A 17,479-nucleotide genomic window follows, 5' to 3' on the forward strand; every position below is an offset into this window, starting at 1 on the left:
CTTCAGCCTCAAAATTTTAAACACGCACGCCGCGAACTTCCTATCGGTTCCGCGGCACCATCCGATCTTCATACTTTTAAAGTATTATCACAGGGTGGGGAAACAAAGAGAAATTCTTTCTGACTTTTACTACTATTCCTTTTATTATCTCTTTAATTATGGGAGGGCCGTGATCTTCTCGAACGAGACAATCTGTATAACTACGATCGAACTTCGCCCGCCTTCGGCGGGCTCGTTCGATCTCCCGATTGTTTCATGTCTCGTTCTCGAGATCACAATGTAGATGTTCAGAGCTGTATGTGAGATACTATTTAATTCAAGAAACTTGTAACAAGTTATAAACACTCTCCACTAACAAATAGGAACTAATTATTTAATATTGCCTTCGCAAACGACGCCTTATTACTAATTATTGGTCTATTATAAAATCTATTGAAGACTTTCGACGTCTCTGACTATCCTGCTAGGTTTTTGATTATTTTAATATCAACCTCCTTTTTCCAAGCTAGCGAAGTTGTTGCATGGCGAATGCTATGATGCGCGTATTCTCTCCCAATACCACACTTAACCAGAAAAGCACGTATCCACCGACTTAACGTGTCCTTTGATGCTGGCTTATAAGGCCGCCTTGTTGTGATGAGCAATGCATCACAATTTTCTCTTAAGCTATCCGTTATTTCCAAATATCTTTCTAATGTTCCTACCACGCACAGTGTTGGTTTCTCTTGAAACACTGGCAGAACTAATAAGGGTTGATATGCACCAGGTCTAGTCACCTTAATTCTGTCAGGCACTTTTATTTTATATCCCTCTAAATCTTTGTCGATGTTACTTCGCTTAATCAGCGACAGCGTCTGTCTACGGTGTGCCGTAACTAATGCCAATAGCACTACTAGCTTTTCCGTCAATTCCGGTAGACTTAAGTTATTCAAAGGATAAAGCTCTTCTAATTTATTTAGTACTGGCTCTAAACTATATGTGTGGTCATATTTTGGTTTCGATGGTCTCTGGTAGAAAATTCCTCGCATTAATCTAGATATAATAGGACTTTTACTTATCCTTTCATTTGTTATCAACGATAGAGCCGATCCCTCGTTAAACTTGTTAGTTAACCAGTTTATCACATACTCGATTTGTGGGTTAAATATATCACATCCCTTCCTGTAACAAAAATTAGCCCAATCCTTGATTTGTTTAAGATATTGCTTCAGTGTCGAGTCCGCAATAGATCCTATAAGCAATTCTATGGCCTACTCACTGATGATCAGTCTCTGGCACGCCTGCCGGATAATAGCCCGGCCATCAGGCGCATTTTCATGGCGAGAGGGTGCCGAATCTTCCTACACGGGGATAGAAGCGTATTAACATTTGGTTAAAAAATTACTGGAGTTGTTACTAACATGGAACTCCATAAGGGATACCATGGTTGTGACCCCCAGTCGGGCACGACTAAAAATACCCCAGGCTTGGTCTTGCTGAATTTTTCTTAGAACTCTTAGGATAAGAGCAAAGGGTGGAAACGCATAAAAGTTACAATCGCACCATTCCAACGTAAAAGCGTCCACGCAAAGCGCCTCCGGATCCCGGTGCCAAGAACAGAATTTTTGACATTTCTTATTGATCCGTGATGCAAATAAATCTATGTCCGGGTGACCCCATCGGTTAGAAATAACACGAAAAGCCCAGGGCACCAACTCCCATTCCGTGTCAATATTATTTAATCTAGAACCTCTATCGGCTTCCACATTCTCTTTGGAAGGGATATAAGAGACGAATATCCACAGATTTCGTTATTCGCACCACTGCCAAATTGTTTTAGTTATCGAATTCAAGATAGGATATTGAATACCTCCCATACGGTTAATATATGACACCGCTGTTGTGTTGTCAATACGGAGCAGAATTTCGCAATTTCGTTTTTCCTTAGCGAAGCATGTCAACCAAAAAAAGGCTGCCTTCAGCTCCAAATAATTTTTGTGTTGGGTTAATTCTGATTCGTCCCAGACACCAGAAGTGACTTCTCCCTTACATGCTGCCCCCCAACCTGTTGTTGAGGCGTCTGAGAAAATCTCCAACATGAATTTCTGCTGCCTTATTGGATTCCTTGACCTTTGGATATTCTCTTCCCACCAGTCAAGGTCGGCAACGAGAGATTGCGAAATTGTCATTATGCCGTCATAGTCTCCATTATTTCTTAACAAAGCTAAATATTTCTGCCTTTCTAGGCCTTTCGAATATAGCCAACCATATTGGATGGCCGGACATGATGCTGAAATGGATCCCACCATCCGCGAAAACTCTCTAATACTACACGACTTTAGACCTCTTAACGTTTTAATTAAACTGACTTTGTTGAATTCGTTTCCTCTCAGGTAGCTCTAAGGTTCTTGATACCGAATCTAAATCAAAGCCTAAAAACTGACACCTAGTGTTAGGCGCCATGCAACTCTTTTCTTCATTGATGACAAAACCCAGGGATTCTAATTCCCGTCTCGTAAGTTGGACATTTCTAGCACATTCTCCTTCCGTTTTGCCAAAACACAACCAATCGTCGAAGTAGACGACTGATAATAGTCCCTTCTCGCTAAGAAAATTTGCTACTGGCTTCATAATCTTTGTGTATAGCCAAGGTGCTAGACTGAGTCCGAAGGGCAAGCACATCCATTCATATATTTGTCCCTTCCACTGAAATCTCAAATATTTGCGACTGCTCTTGTGAATCGGTATCAAAAAATAAGCGTCTTTAAATCTAGACTTGCCATATAACCTCTTTCAGGCATTAACCTAGTCGCAGTTCGTATGTCCTCCATTTTGAAGTGGTCAGTAACAATAAAGGAATTCAATTTCTTCAAGTTAAGTACAAATCTCTGTTTACCATTTGACTTTTGAACCAAGAAATAGGTCGATAAAAATTGCCCCTTGCAGGGCCCCACTTTCTTAACCGCACCTTTGCATAACAAGTCGTCAACAGTCTCCTGCATGAAGGGCTCGTCTTTTTTGTTTAAAAAGCCGTCCCCAGCTGTATGCTGCTGTACAGGCTCATCATCAAAATTTATTTTATATCCCATTATACTACCCAGTATAAACTTGTCAGAGGTAATATTAGACCAAGCCCCCTTAAAGTATTTTAGCCGTCCAGCAATATTACTCACCCCTCGGTTTACTTCTGAGCTGGTACTCGATTCATCTGTGATGATGACTGACGGCCCTGTGAGTGGCCTTGATTCCCTGTATGACGATTCCCTCTTTGTGAGTAGAATCTCTGACCGTGGACTCTTTGGTAGCCGTGTCGCTTGTAGCCCGCCTGCGATTGACCTCGGACTGTTACAGGCGAGCCCTTGAAGTTTAAAGCTCCAGTGGCTCTAAATGACGGTTTCTTGTCTGTAGGTTGAGCTTTTAAAGACAACCCCAGCTTCTCCATTGACTTAGCGGACTTGATCCGTTGGGATAATTCGGATCCGAACAAGAACTCTCCTGTTTCCGATGCTTTCAAAACCTTCCTTGCTTTAGCGTCCAAGCCTGGGTATATGAAAGCCTTCCTTGCTGTCGTCAGCTGGATAAACAGCTCACACATGAGCTTACCCGACTCTACCAGGTCCCTTAACAGCTCTTCTGAATTTATAGATTGCTTTTGCCCTTCAAAAATCTTGGTAACCGCTGATCCCAGTGCTCTCTTTTTGATTGTCTCGTTCTTGTTTGCTTCAATCTCAGGATTGAGTTTAGGTGGTTCAATAGGGCAGTTACCCCTGCGTGGGTACTTCTCCAGGAATTCAGTTTTTCGTTCCTTCTTCAATCCAGATTGTAGTACCTTCTCCCATGTACCCGCTAACTTGGGATGAAAAGTAAACTTTCCCGTGGTCTTTGAACCACTGTCGTTACCCTAGATGTCTAGGGTTACTTGGTCCATTTCGGCAAAGTTGTTTTCTTCTGCCTTTTCTGTCTCTTGGAGATTATTGGGTATCTCTGGTAAATTTTCATTGTCCATGACTACGTCCTCAGAAACCTCATCGATATCCGATGGTTCTGATGGACTGTTACGTATGTGGATTTTTCCCCATACGCCGCTCTCAACCACTTTTCGAGCTCGCGTCTACGAAGGGAAAACGCCCTAAAAATCCTTTTGCTTATCACATACCACTAAGGGGGGTCATGATCTCGACCATCTGGATCACGACCATGGGAACGGGAGTGACACGACGACGACCCCGAAGAATTTCCTTATATGGAAATTTCAAATGCATCCCCACTCATTTTTGGGACTATATAAACCCTTTGGTTTCTACCCTCTGCGGTTAAAAGCAGTACAGTTACGCGTAGAGTAACGTTGTGTCACGCTCGTACCGAGTCGGTTGAATTCAGTAAGATCGAGCTAAAGTCTCTGTCGGAATCATAGTTGACCCCATAGAATCCGCGAGTTCGGTTTACATTCTATTGGGCACTTTGTAATAGCCGCTCGTACGCCCCGCATCGCCAGTGCGTCAACACCGAGCAAATTAGTGGTAATTTTCACACATTTATTACACTATTTAACCGCGACATTCACATTTGTACCAACTAATCTTGAATACACGAATGGTGTTCACTTCTAAATCGAGTTGATTCGTTAAAACCCATCTTTTACCCAGCGATCCTTATAAACTTAGTAGCGCTCACCCACTGATACAACTTTACCGCTCGAGTTGTATCAAATAAAAATTAAGAGTTACGAGGCATTAATAACATTTCCCGCGACTCCCTGATCTAGCATCAGGTTAGTTAGCAACCTTTCATCCAAATAAAGGAATTTTACCAACCTAGTGGCTCCCCGATTTCGCATCGGGTTCGTCCACGTTTAACCCTCCTACGGCTCCCTGATTTCGCATCAGGTTCGTCCGTATCCTACAGCTCCCTGGTTTCGCACCAGGTTCGTCTGTAAGTCTACCAACCTCCGAACAGCTCCCTGGTTTCGCACCAGGTTCGTCTGTGAATAATCCAACCTCCTAACAGCTCCTCGACTTCGCGTCGAGTTCGTCTGTGAACATCATCCTAGTGACACCCCGATTTCGCATCGGGTTCGTTCACGACGTTTCACCCTCCTGCGGCTCCCTGATTTCAAATCAGGTTCGTCCGCGCTTGACTCCATTCCTAGAGGCTCCCTGATTTCGCATCAGGTTCGTCCTCGCCGTCAATAATCCAAGCGGCTCCCTGATTTCGCATCAGGTTCGTCCGCGCACCTTACTAACAAATTCGTTAACCATATTCCTTGGGAAATACCCTTCTCGCCGGCCTCTCGCGTTGCCGCAGCCCCGGCTCGTAACAGGACTAGGATGACCCGATAAATCTAGAAGAGCAAGAGATCTAGGTTACATGCTGTCTTTTGTTCAAAGATGCGAAATTGTAACCTAGTCAAAATGTACGGAACTTGTTTCACCTCATGTGTGAACTCGCCGCCCTTAGGAGCAAAAAAGAAAATCTAGTTTTGCCCCAGACAGATTGAGAAAGAAAACAAAATAAGGAAATACCTGATTCGTGAACTTTGTATAAACGAATCGTTTCGTCCGGCATTCTTACTACGACGCCACCAACGCGTGGTATGCTTTCTATCTTTCTTTCATCTAATTTCCACTCCAACCGTTCTTGTAACTTTCTTAACTTTTTCCGAAGCCTTTCAACGGATGGAGATCTGTCTCTCGATCGGCTTGATTTTCCCATTCTGAACGGGAAACCTACTTATACTTTTGAAAAAAAAAAACAAATTTCCCCAATGCCTGAAAATATGGCTTCACCAACGCGCACAAAAAACGTTATGAAGATCGGATGGCGCCGCGGGACCGATGGGAAGTTCGCGGCGTGCGTGTTTGAAATTTTGAGGCTGAAGATTGTGGCGACACCTGCGTACACTAGCGGTACTACATTGTGATCTCGAGAACGAGACATGAAGCATAATGAATCGTTGAAACGTCCGGAAAGCTTAGATGTGACAAATAAAACGGAAGATCGAAAAATTAGTAGAACATCTACTGTAAGAGGGATAAACCCCTCACATCATCAAAAATGCGGGAAAATACTAATATTACAAGGGCAGAAAGACAGCCAAAAGCTGACTGCAAGAGAGGGATGATGAAATTTGGATGAGTCAAGAAGATTCTGGCTTACCGAGGGGGACAGGCTGTGCAGTATTTGCGAGGAAGTGGAGGGTAGCTCAGAGCATTTGGTGAATAGTTGCAGGGGGATGGATTGAGAGAGGTGGGGTGACATTGCGCTGGCAAATGTACTGTTCAATGCAGGCGGGGGAGATGAAATAGGTTGGCTAAAAGAAATAGAAAGACGGAGGAAACAATGCAATACGTAAAAGAGTAGGGAACAATGTAAATAAGAAATGGCAGTAAGACCAGACGCAAGTACAGCAGAGCAGATTTTATATTCTTATATTTTTGTATTTAGCAACCTCTCTGCTTAGTGGGCAGGGAGGGATAGAGTAAAGGGTGATTGCAAGGTAGCTTATAGTATGAAACCAATGTGATACTGCAAACCGAAGGGTGTGTAATAGTTATTTTAAATAAAGGAGTGCGGTATGAGTGACATAGAAGTTTTGTAACTAAGTCCATTTCGGGAGCCAAAGCCCGCCGGAATTAATAAACTACTACTACTAATAATAATAATATTACCAGAAGAATTGGCATATTTACGGGCATAGACAAACAAAAGTTAGCAGTAGCAAAATGGAAGTTCGAATTGCAGTTCAACTACTTTTTAGATGGCATAAGTGAATGAACTCTTGCTATGAAGTGTGAAAAAAAGTTGCTCGCAATTTTCGTTTTTATCAAACGTACATACAACATTTGGTTAAATATTTTTAAGTGGCAGTGTATATCAGCAGCTGTGTATTAAATATCCATCAACCCAGTATATGGATGGTGTTGAGTATATTACATTTATATTACGCGGGCTGAGTGTGGTGCGCCATCTGTGCGTGGGTCAGGAAGACACTGGCGTTTGTGAGAGGTGAAGACAGAATAAGATAAGATGGTGAAAGTAGAGCACGTGTAAAATAAAAAGAAAATGATTGTACACCTTATATTATATTATAGTCGTTAAATACATATATAGTGTTTATAAAGAAACAGGAAGGAATTATTAATAATCCGGACCTTCTAAACAGATGGCTTAGTGCACAAATATTCTATGTCCACTTTTAGCGTATTCGAGAAACACAGGTTTAAACATGCAATGGTACATAAGATTTAGGGGCATCTATGAAAAGAAATATTATTTTTCGCAAATTTACTAACTAGATATAAATGTGATTTTTATATAGCATAAAGAATCAATCAAGAATTATTTGTTGCATATGAAAACTCAAATTTCAGAAAAAGTGGTCATACACTATTTGTGCACTAAACTATCGCTTTGTAAACTGAAGAAATAACTATGCCTCAGCAGGTAATGTCGTTTTCACATATTCTTTTGTGACCTTTAACTTACAGTTTGTGATGTACATTTTGTTATTCTGACTGATTTAGAGATCCTTTGTTATGGACGCTATTTTTCCATAATATTCGTGGGTTCTCTTGTTAGTGGTAATCATTGATGCCTAATTTCGGTGCAGATAAAATAGAATTTTGTTATCTCACTGAAGAATAGATTTTTCTTCCCAGGACGTTAGCTTTTTCGTCTTTCAGATCGTGATTTATTTGCAATATTTTCCTTATTGTTGTACTTTTTTACTTCGAAATTAAGTGTTTGTGCTGTACGTTACTATCTAAATAAAATTGTGTATGAGAAATTTTTGCCTCATGATTGAATATTTGTGAATATTTGTGTGATTAAAATTATGTTGCAGGCGTCAGAGGAATACCGGGAGCACAGTACACATAAAACTCATAGAGCCGGAAGATCTCGCCAAAAGAAGGAGCAGCGTGTTGTTGAACAGCACAGTACAAGTACACAAGAAAGCTCCAGTGTAGCAAAAGAAAAATTTGAAGTAATTCGACTGAATAATATCCCCTTATCATTATCCAGTGGCACCGTAACATGTAAGTATCAATAGTTACTCACTGTTAGATATACAAAATATTCAGCAATAAATCCAATGAATCGAACTCAAAAATATAATACGGGTTATGTCAAGTTGGCTGTTTATAAAATTTTACTATCATGCGTTACACGAAAAAGGTGATACTTATTACGCATATACAGGGTGTCCCAGAATTGAGGGACAATCCGGAACACGCAATATCCTGATGCAAGAATACATCGAAAATGTTTATAATTCAATAATAACTTTTATCATTGTGTTTGCGAGGGTTCATAGAATAATTTAGCGGAACCAGCAACCGAATAACTATTACTGTTTGAATTCAAAAGATGTTCAAAGTTGAAAATTTCCTATTTTTTATCAAAATCGAATTTCTCAAAAACGGAGGGTAATGGCGTCAAACGGTTTGCGGATCTGTTTTCAGCGCACAAAAATCTATAAGATATGGTTATTGAATCTCACAAATGAAAATGGCTGTTTGACCGGTTCTTGAATCAATGAAATATGTTCCTCTTTCACTACAACCGCGTTACGTTCCGAAATAGAAACACATAGATACTCCGCTTCGCGACAATATATAAAACACTATTTCACGGGTTTATATGTTTAAATAATATTTTCTGATGCTTAACAGTGAAATATGCAAATTTTATGAAAATACACAGAAGTCGCCAAACTTGGTAAAGAATTAAAAACTTTGACCCCGTTTGGGCTCGGTCAAATATTGACCGATTTAAAAAAAAAAATTGCCTCCATTTGTCTTCCCCAGACGCAACTTTTTCGCACTAGGCTGTTTCGGGTTTCGGAAATTTTATTTTTTCGGCCCACCCTACTGGAGAGGTCATAGTGAGCCGCATTAATATTCGGACACAGTGGTACTTGGAAATATTTTGTTGTGTATTTGTAGTCATTCTGTAAATAAGGGATTCGTTGTTTTTTTGATTTAGTACATTTATTCTAGGTGCTACAAACGTAAGATTTTTTTAATTTAATTTATACATTTTTCTTGTTAATCAATGGTAAACGAAATAATGCCTAATTTTGACGTCGCAAAAATATTCGGACACTGTGCAAAGCATAATGCTTTTATGTAAAATATACATATACTTTAATAAAATTACGTCAATTTTATATTTTGTTGGATTGCCCTTTTTTCAACTACACTGTTTAAACGTTTGGGCATACTAGAAATAAAATTATTTAAGTATTCTAATGGAATACGTGACTATTCTTCAGTTAATCGTAATTTTAATTCGTCTTTCGACTTTATGGGTGATATTCTGATTTGACGATCTAAGTAATCCCATCAATTTTCGATCGGATTTAAATCTGGTGACTCTGGAAGAGGGTGCAATACCTTTGGCCAATTATACAGTAAATATTCTTGAACTATACGTGATTTGTGGTTAGGCTCATTATCCTCATAAAAATTAAAACTGTTACGAATGTTCACATTAATAGCACTTTTAAGTAAGTTTTATTTTAAAATATTTAAATATTTATTTTTACCTACAATTCCGCCAATGAAAACTAATTCGCCCATTTAAGCAGCCGAAATACAACCCCAAACCATCACTTCTTCCATCGTGTTTCACTGTGCCGTGTTGGTCTGAGATTTTTAGTGCCAAGCTCTTCATTGGCTTTACCGCATATCAGTTTTCGGCCATCGGACCCAAAAATATTGAATTTAATCTCATCTGCAAAAATTACAGTTTTCCACCACGTTTCTCCTTCAGCAGAATTTTATTCTTTGGTGAAGAGTAATCTTTTCTTTCAATTTACATCGTTTATGTATGGCTTTTTCGAGGAACTCTATTCTTGTATCCACTTTCATTGAGCATTCAACAAACTGTCAGAATGAACTTCCTTTCCGGTCTCTTCAAACAATTCTGCCGCCAAACCTGGTGCACTTAATTTAGGATCTGTACTCATTTTTCTAATAATATTATGTTTGTCACGAATATCGAGTAACTGTGGACGACCTGTTTGAACAACAGATTCAATCCTATCCTCACGATTATATCTTCGTATAATGTCTGCTACAGTACTCTACTCTTACAGTATTGTCTCGTTACGGGCTCGGTTTGGTGTGCACGATACGGACTCTTCGCTATCCCCACCACTTCTGCCTTACTCTTGTCCGGCGAAGGCGAGAGCGAGCCAGAGGTATTGAAAGCGAGCGAGGACGGTACGAGACAGACGCAGTCCTTTGCCTGCGCGACGGGCATGCGCGATGGTCGCAAGCGCTTACCGTAAGCATGAAAACCGCTTCGCAAAATCCTGACGCAAGCCGGGCTCACGGTAAGCGCTTGCGACTATCGCGCACGCTCGTCGCGCACGCAGTGTTCCATCTCACTCCCCCTTCGGCCAGAAAGAAGCGAGAAACGAACACTCGGAATTAGGGCTCCGTTCACGATACGGGCTCAACGCCGGTCCCGACCAGCGGGCTGCTAACGAGACAATACTGCACCACGTTCGTCGAACGTGGCTTTGGAAACTTGTTTTTCTCCTTCGCGGCTAATTATTTTTTTCTGGCTTGTGTACTGTGGTCACTCCAGTTTCGTCCACGTTGTACACCGAATCTGGACCAAAAGTGTCCCTTTCAAATATTATTCGCAAATTTTCATAAAATTGGGACACATTATGTTTATTAAATGCAGTCGCCCTACTTAAACTGGTTGCTTCGGGAATACAAAGGGAGATCTGAGAGTTCCGAGACATAAAGCCTCGAAATCAATAAAACGATGCTGCTTCAGTTTTTGTCCAATTTTGAGGAATATTTTTGTTATTTTCTTCCGCAAATAAAAATGCAAATTTTCTGGTTTAAATTGGTGAAAGACCATAATTAATTAAAGTTTACCGATGTTAATAAATATTCTGCAAGTAATTCTTCTTCTTCGTTTGTAAATATTTGGTACGTTACGAAATTTGGATTAAAAAATGTATTTTTGTTATTTTTATATTTAAATATGTATCTAGATAATGTCATTTTTATCAATTTTGTCCTTTTTAGCTATTGTCCTTATGGGTTTATATTCATTAATTACTTCAAGTATAGCATTTGTAACATCGTCAGGTGTATTCATTTGACGACCCTTAAGGCAAGGTCCCACTAATGCAACGGCGCGCCGTGCACGACGTTTTCGTCCACTTGAAAGGGTCTAATATATGAGGCCGCGCGCACGAAAAGGGCCGACGCTCTGACAAGCGCGCACGCTGATGCTTGGTGCGCTCGTCAAAGACAGTAGAAATAAGTACCTGCTGGCCTCGTTTTCTACATCTTGCTTTCTTTATCTAAATAAAACTAACGCCGACAGTTGTGTCAGTAGCCGAATCAACGCCTTCACACTTTATACTATTTGAGACGTTTGAAGGGGTTTACTACGTCGTGGTCACTAATTGCTGGAAACTGTGTTTCAAATGAAATGAAGGATGTTCTCTGCCGTGGCTTCCCTCTCACAGTTCCGCCATCACTTTCAAAATCGCGCAGTCATACGCTATCTCGGCGTCCTGTTGGTTTTTTTTTTTCTTACACAATATGAGATTGAGGGTTGTTACCATTGCGACCGATAGTGAAAAGATAAACGCCCTTTGTTTATATAGTGTGAAAAAAGATGGGCCATAGGGAGGAGATTATATCATGACCAATTGGATCAGCATTTCTTCCAGACGCCAACTTTCTACTCCTGCGTAGGAAATACACGTGTATCATTTCCTCTGTTGTCTTTCAAACCTTTGTTGTTTGCCGCGACCAACGAGTCGCCGGCAACCACGAAAACGTAAGCGACGCACGGGAGACCAAGTGGTCGCGGTGACCAATGGGGTGCCTTGATTCCAATGCACGCGTTCACACGACCAGCGACTTTGTTGGCGACCACAAATATATTTTCCAAATTGAATCTCGAAAGGCGATTTGGGATTTGTCATATAATGAAAACTCCAATCGTGACATTTAAAAAAACAATAAGAAGAAATGGTGCATTTATTTGAGAATGAGTAAACCAGTAAACATTCCTTTTTGACGGCGTTCTTCCCATATAGGATTCACCCAATATCGCCTCTTCTTTATCTTTTTTTCCAATGTACTTTATTATTACAACAATCTCCTCGACGTCCATTCTGTTTGGCGCTCTCTACAAAACGGATAGGTATCGAATTGCTCGGTCTGGTCGCTTCGTTTGGTTGCCCGAAATTTGGTCTCTCGGCGACCAAGTTGCCGGCGACTGCTCGCAAAATTATTTAACTTTTGTCATTTCCATTCATACTATCATCAGATGAAGATTACAAAATCTTCTGTTCTTGTTAAAGTGAGGACATATGTGCCTGCCAATAAATAGTTACAAATACCTGTGCATCATTGTGAAACCGATTGAAATGAGTTTTAAATCATATAATATACATCTCAACATAATTTATCTACGTTATACAGGGTGTCCGCGGGAAGACTGGACAGTTGGATATCTCCTAAAGTACTGGAGATAAAAAAAATTAAAAAAATATGTAATTGAATGGTTCGAGGGGGCTAATTTATTAGCCGAGACGAATTTTTTTTCGATTATTATTTTGAAACTTACCATGGTCAAGTTCGGTTTTTCAAATGGAACTTTTTTTCTGAAGACCTGAGTTGATAGTGCGTTCCAAGACAAATTCAATAAGCTTTAATGTATACACTTTATTTCCACTGGTTTTTAAGATATTGCGCTTGCAAAATTACTGATTTTCACTGGAAGAAAACCCTCTGGAATAGGAAGGACCGGGGACGGTCTTACTAGCGCCACGGGTGGCATTGGCTGTTGAAACTGATACGTACCTGCCAAAGGTCTGGGTTAGGGATGGCAAGCCCAAAGGCTGGATAATTGTTTTCCTTCAGAAATGCTACTTAGGCGGGTACATCTGCGGTATCGAGAAGCGCACCGTTATTTTTATTTCGCACTTGCTTCTACGCTCGGATGGCCGGTTCTTTTGGGAGGGATGTAAGTAGGATTGGTTAGATTGAGAGGAGTGAAAGTTGGTAGACTAAATTACAACTATAGGGAGCAGATTGTATCAGAACGAATCCAACTTGCATCCCTCCCAAAAGAACCGGCCATCCGAGCGTAGAAGCAAGTGCGAAATAAAAGTAACGGTGCGCTTCTCGATACCGCAGATGTACCGAGGCTAGTGTCGAGTCGACGGAAGTCATAAATCTCTGTTACGATTTTTATCGACCCCGGAATTACGCGGATACCTTATCCGCATTACTGTGATAGGGCTGATTAAAGCGAAAAAAATGAGAATAGGAAAACAATAATGGAGCTATATTTATACAACAATAAGAACAACAAATAAACGGAATAGACAAGTCAACACTGATGAATGGTTTGCGGATCACCCGTTGGTTAGAATCAGTGGTTTCTACTGTATTGCGCTAACCGTAATGCGTTGACGGATTGACGCTGACCGTTCTTGCGTTGAGGGGAGATGCTAACTGACTTCTGCGGACTCCTCCAATGTACCCAGAAGATTCTGGCGGTGGCTGTCTTGGCCCGATTGGTCCACGTAGTCGGTGTCAACCAATCGGATAATTTCCCTAGCGCAAATCACGCCACCTATTCCCTGCGCCCTTGGCGCGCCTTTTCCGGCAAAGGGGCTAGATTTGGCGGCAAGATATTTCCTACCTGCCCGCGTATGGTCGGCGCGAAAGCGCAAAGACACCCACATCTTGTGTTGCACGTTCGAGCGCGTTTACCAGCGACCCTGCCGAAGGTGACCATGAGGTTGCCAGACGCGTTGGCCTAGCTTGGCGTTTATGATAGCCATTTACTTTAATTGCCAGCTGACAAATTGACCCGTGCAACGGTCGAACTATCTAATAAAGTGTGCAACGCAGATGTGAGGATCTTAGATATGCCTGACAATGAATCCGGATTTCTCCTTTTTTTAACAAGGCCGAAGAAACCTCTTCCGCGTATTAATGCAACGCGGAACATTTTCCTTTAATTAATTGTTAAAGCTCACCTATTTTTGTGGGCTCTAGACCGGAACACCCCCTTAACAGAAATGTAGGCCGCTTACAGATATTTAAAGCTAAATCTCTCAAAAAGTATAAACAGTATACGGCTATAACCCTATATGTATATTCTGCCCCGATAGGGTGAGATCTACATGTGTACAAAGTTGCATTAAAACCTAGGAGCACCAGCTGGGATGGTTCCTTGTAACAGCAGATTTGTGTTTTGGTCTCCTCAGCTGCGGATTGTTATTCATTTTATTTAACTTTTAAGTTATTACTAAATAATAGGATGGATTTGATAATGCAACAGCAAGCACCTTTCTCGTTTTACGAGTGAACAAATAGATTTCTATCGTTGTGACTCCGTCATCGTTTGCCTCATTTCATATCAGATATACAATTTTTTTTTCACCAATTCATTTTTCATTATCTTATACTTTTGCCAGTAATTCTCGGTCTTTCGATTCGTCCGTTGCAATCGTATTCTTATAAGTCACATGATCCTTTCTTCTTTCACCTCTTTGTTTTCTCATCGGTACAAAACTAGTACATGTAAAATTTATTACATACCTATGCGAGACTGTGGTTCATACAGAGTGAGTCACACAATTGGGACTGGGTTATATATCTTGTTTGGTTAAAAGTAGAAAAAAGTAACAGACGACAAAGTTGAATGGTATAAGATGGTCTACTTTTCTACGGGTTCACTTTGTTCGTCAATACAACGATGTACCTAAAAACTGCAGATGCATTTTTCTTCAAGTGGAATTGCATATTTATTTATATAATTTTTTTTCTTCTAAACACCTCTTTCCTTCTATAAATATTTGTATTGTGATTATTAAGTTTTCATGCTCAACAATATATATTAATTAAATGTATTCTCATGTTATTTCAGCCGAAGTAAAAATGCCAAGTGGAAATGTGGATAAGCCAGTCATTGAAGATAATCATGATGGTACGGTGTCCATTAGATATGATCCAAAAGAGGAAGGACAGCATGAACTTGCTGTAAAGTTTAACGGTGAACATGTTCAAGGTTTGTTGAATTTTGTGACATCTTAAATTACCACCATACATGCATCATTACATGCATCATTAAGCACAATGCCAGAAGAAATAAGTAATTTTGAGAGAAATAGTATGTATGTGAAATGATATATTTCCGCCAAATTAATAGTTTCATACCCCACAACGTGTATCGATAAATTAATATAAAAAAATACAAGCGCTGCAACTTGAAGCTGGAAGCAGAGTGTTAAGGGAGGGGTTAAACAATCTTGACTGGTCCAAAACAACTTGTATTTTAAAATTTTTTTTACAAAAAATATGCATATGAGTTTAGTTGAAGTGACTATTATTACAATGATTTAATCAATGGAACCTTTTGTACATTATTTTTAAAGTTTCACGTTATAAATTTATGGACAAAGAAGTTTTCAATTTTTTGAACCCATCAAGATGGTGTAATCCTTAAATGCATGGAACTGACCGTCACCGGACGGACCTGGTTAAGGTCTAAACACACATATCAGTTCCGTGTCAGTCCCGTGGTCGTAAAAGGTATCGGTTGCTTGTTTGGAATGGAGCAGCGCACACTTGTCAGTTCCGTATCCGACCAGTGAAATTCGACTGTCTTCGGTACACGTCAGTTCCGGGCCGTCAGAATCAGTGTTACAAAATATCGTTTGCGTGCTTTACAATGGAGCAGCGCACACTTGTCCGTATCGGGGATGTCAGTAGATGTCAGTGTGGAACCCGTATCCGTTCAGTGAAACTAAAATTTGGTTGCCAACGATATTTGGGCATTTGGACTGACGGCCTCCTGAAATCACTGAAGGGACGACCTTTTTTTATGACCGTGAAAGGTTCTCGGATCGAAGCTCTCGAACTACTCGCTTCGGGGATCCTAGACCTGAGAGTCATAAAGACAAGGACAGCAATAGGTAACTCAGTAATGAAAATGGGAATTTCTATAATTAATATTAGATCTCCATACAAGTACCACCAATGGATTGCTGGAGTTTTTGCAATTAAAATTATACCAAACATGATATAATTCTGATCATTTTTAATAATTGTAATGAAAAGAGTTTTGTATTTGAATTTTACGCGGTATAGGGTATGATCGGATGCATGAATGCTGGGTGTTAGGGAAATGGAATTGAATGTGCGTTTCAACAGGACGTGCAAACTTAGAGCTCTTTCACACGGCGATACATGTATCGCGATACGTGTATGATGGATACCGATTTTCCATTGGTCATTATAGCTTCCATAGGAATTGTTCTTTTGTCTACACCGCAAACGTCGGCCGCACGATACTTTTTATTTGAAGTCGACAGATGAAACGTGGAAACGAGCGGTATACTATAGATTATATACTATATTTTATTTATTCGTTATTTTAAGTAAAATAGCTTAAGGTGACAGTAATTGGTTAGGTGTTAGTAATTGGGTCCTTTACCCTACAGGAAATCAGTATCACGATACGAGAATTGTTCTGTGAACGCTTCTATAAACAATGTATAATCGGTATCCACCATACACGTATCATACGTGTATCGCCGTGTGAATTAAATCGTAGGCAGCTCGCGATACAAGTATCGCATACATGAATCCCCGTGTAAAAGAGCTCTTCAGTTTCAACGTAATTGCGCAACACATGTACCTTTTGGTAAGTGGAGGTGGTTGGAAAATTTCAAGATCTATTCCGTTTGTATAAACGTAATATTGCATTTTTTATGTTCAATTTTCACTGATAAAAGAAGAACACTGGTAAAAGAACCTCTTAAACTGTACAACCTCACCTATGCGCTGTTGTATTAAAAAATCACACATAGGAACAAAAGGTTTGCTGACTGCTCGTGGTCCCTCCTCCGTCGGCTTCCCTTCAAATTGGGGACCGATCCCTTATCGCTTGAGTATATAAAAATACACGCGCTCAAGTGTCAAAGCAAAAGGATGTGCGACGTATTAGCTGCAAAAAAGTTGGGCCATAGGGGGACATATGACTATGACGAGGTGGAAACTTCGCGTGTGCAAGGAACGCAGGTCCGATTGGTTCTAATACAGCGAAGGTCAGTTGGAGCCATTTGGGAGCCCAGGCTTCATGATGTTTATCATAGCCGCGCGGAACGCGCAAAGGCGAGAACGAGAAATGGCCAGCTTGCCCCCGAAGATCGCGCAAAAACCGCGGTCACCACCCCCGACGGACACTACACATACCTCCGCGTGCCTTTCGGATTAAAGAACGCCCCATCCACTTTCCAACGCTTAATTAATCAGGTGCTGAGAGGGCTCATTGGCAAGGAGTTATTTGTGTACTTGGATGACGTGGTCGTGAATTCACGCACGTTCGCGGAGCACGTACACATACTCGAGAGATTCTTCGAACACTTACGCAAGCATAACCTGACTCTACAGACGGAGAAGGACAAGTCCTCAAAGGACAAGTTTGTGTACTTGGG

General features: G+C 40.6%; 2 protein-coding genes and 1 long non-coding RNA gene across 7 annotated transcripts in view; 1 reads left to right on the plus strand and 2 right to left on the minus strand.

The window, feature by feature from the left end:
- The window catches only part of LOC143369378 (filamin-A-like), a 446,998-nt gene that overhangs the window by 376,399 nt on the left and 53,120 nt on the right, over positions 1-17,479 (plus strand). For all 5 annotated transcript variants that reach the window (XM_076813239.1, XM_076813240.1, XM_076813241.1 and 2 more), the window contains 2 exons: positions 7,823-8,015; positions 14,908-15,048. In XM_076813239.1, the coding sequence (XP_076669354.1) occupies positions 7,823-8,015; positions 14,908-15,048 (334 nt within the window). The remainder of the gene's footprint in view (positions 1-7,822; positions 8,016-14,907; positions 15,049-17,479) is intronic.
- The window catches only part of LOC143369405 (uncharacterized), a 263,714-nt gene that overhangs the window by 238,007 nt on the left and 8,228 nt on the right, over positions 1-17,479 (minus strand). The window lies entirely within an intron of this gene.
- On the minus strand, positions 1,095-5,691 carry LOC143368760 (uncharacterized). The gene is made up of 4 exons (XM_076811818.1): positions 5,502-5,691; positions 3,899-4,023; positions 3,153-3,829; positions 1,095-1,340 (listed from the first exon to the last, which is right to left on the minus strand). Exons 1-3 carry the CDS (start codon positions 5,689-5,691, stop codon positions 3,161-3,163), a joined length of 984 nt encoding a protein of 327 aa, XP_076667933.1. The 3' UTR covers positions 1,095-1,340; positions 3,153-3,160.

The sequence above is a fragment of the Andrena cerasifolii genome, chromosome 5 (assembly GCF_050908995.1).
Source record: "Andrena cerasifolii isolate SP2316 chromosome 5, iyAndCera1_principal, whole genome shotgun sequence".
NCBI classification, from domain to species: Eukaryota; Metazoa; Arthropoda; class Insecta; order Hymenoptera; family Andrenidae; genus Andrena; species Andrena cerasifolii.

Coding starts and splice junctions, on each gene's coding strand:
- LOC143368760 (XM_076811818.1), bottom strand. CDS start 5,691: ATGGGAAAATCAAGCCGATCGAGAGACAGATCTCCATCCGTTGAAAGG. Junction 4,024..5,501: donor ATACAAAGTTCACGAATCAG/GTATTTCCTTAT, acceptor ACAGTCCATCAG/AACCATCGGATATCGATGAG. Junction 3,830..3,898: donor ACTTTGCCGAAATGGACCAA/GTAACCCTAGAC, acceptor TTTCATCCCAAG/TTAGCGGGTACATGGGAGAA.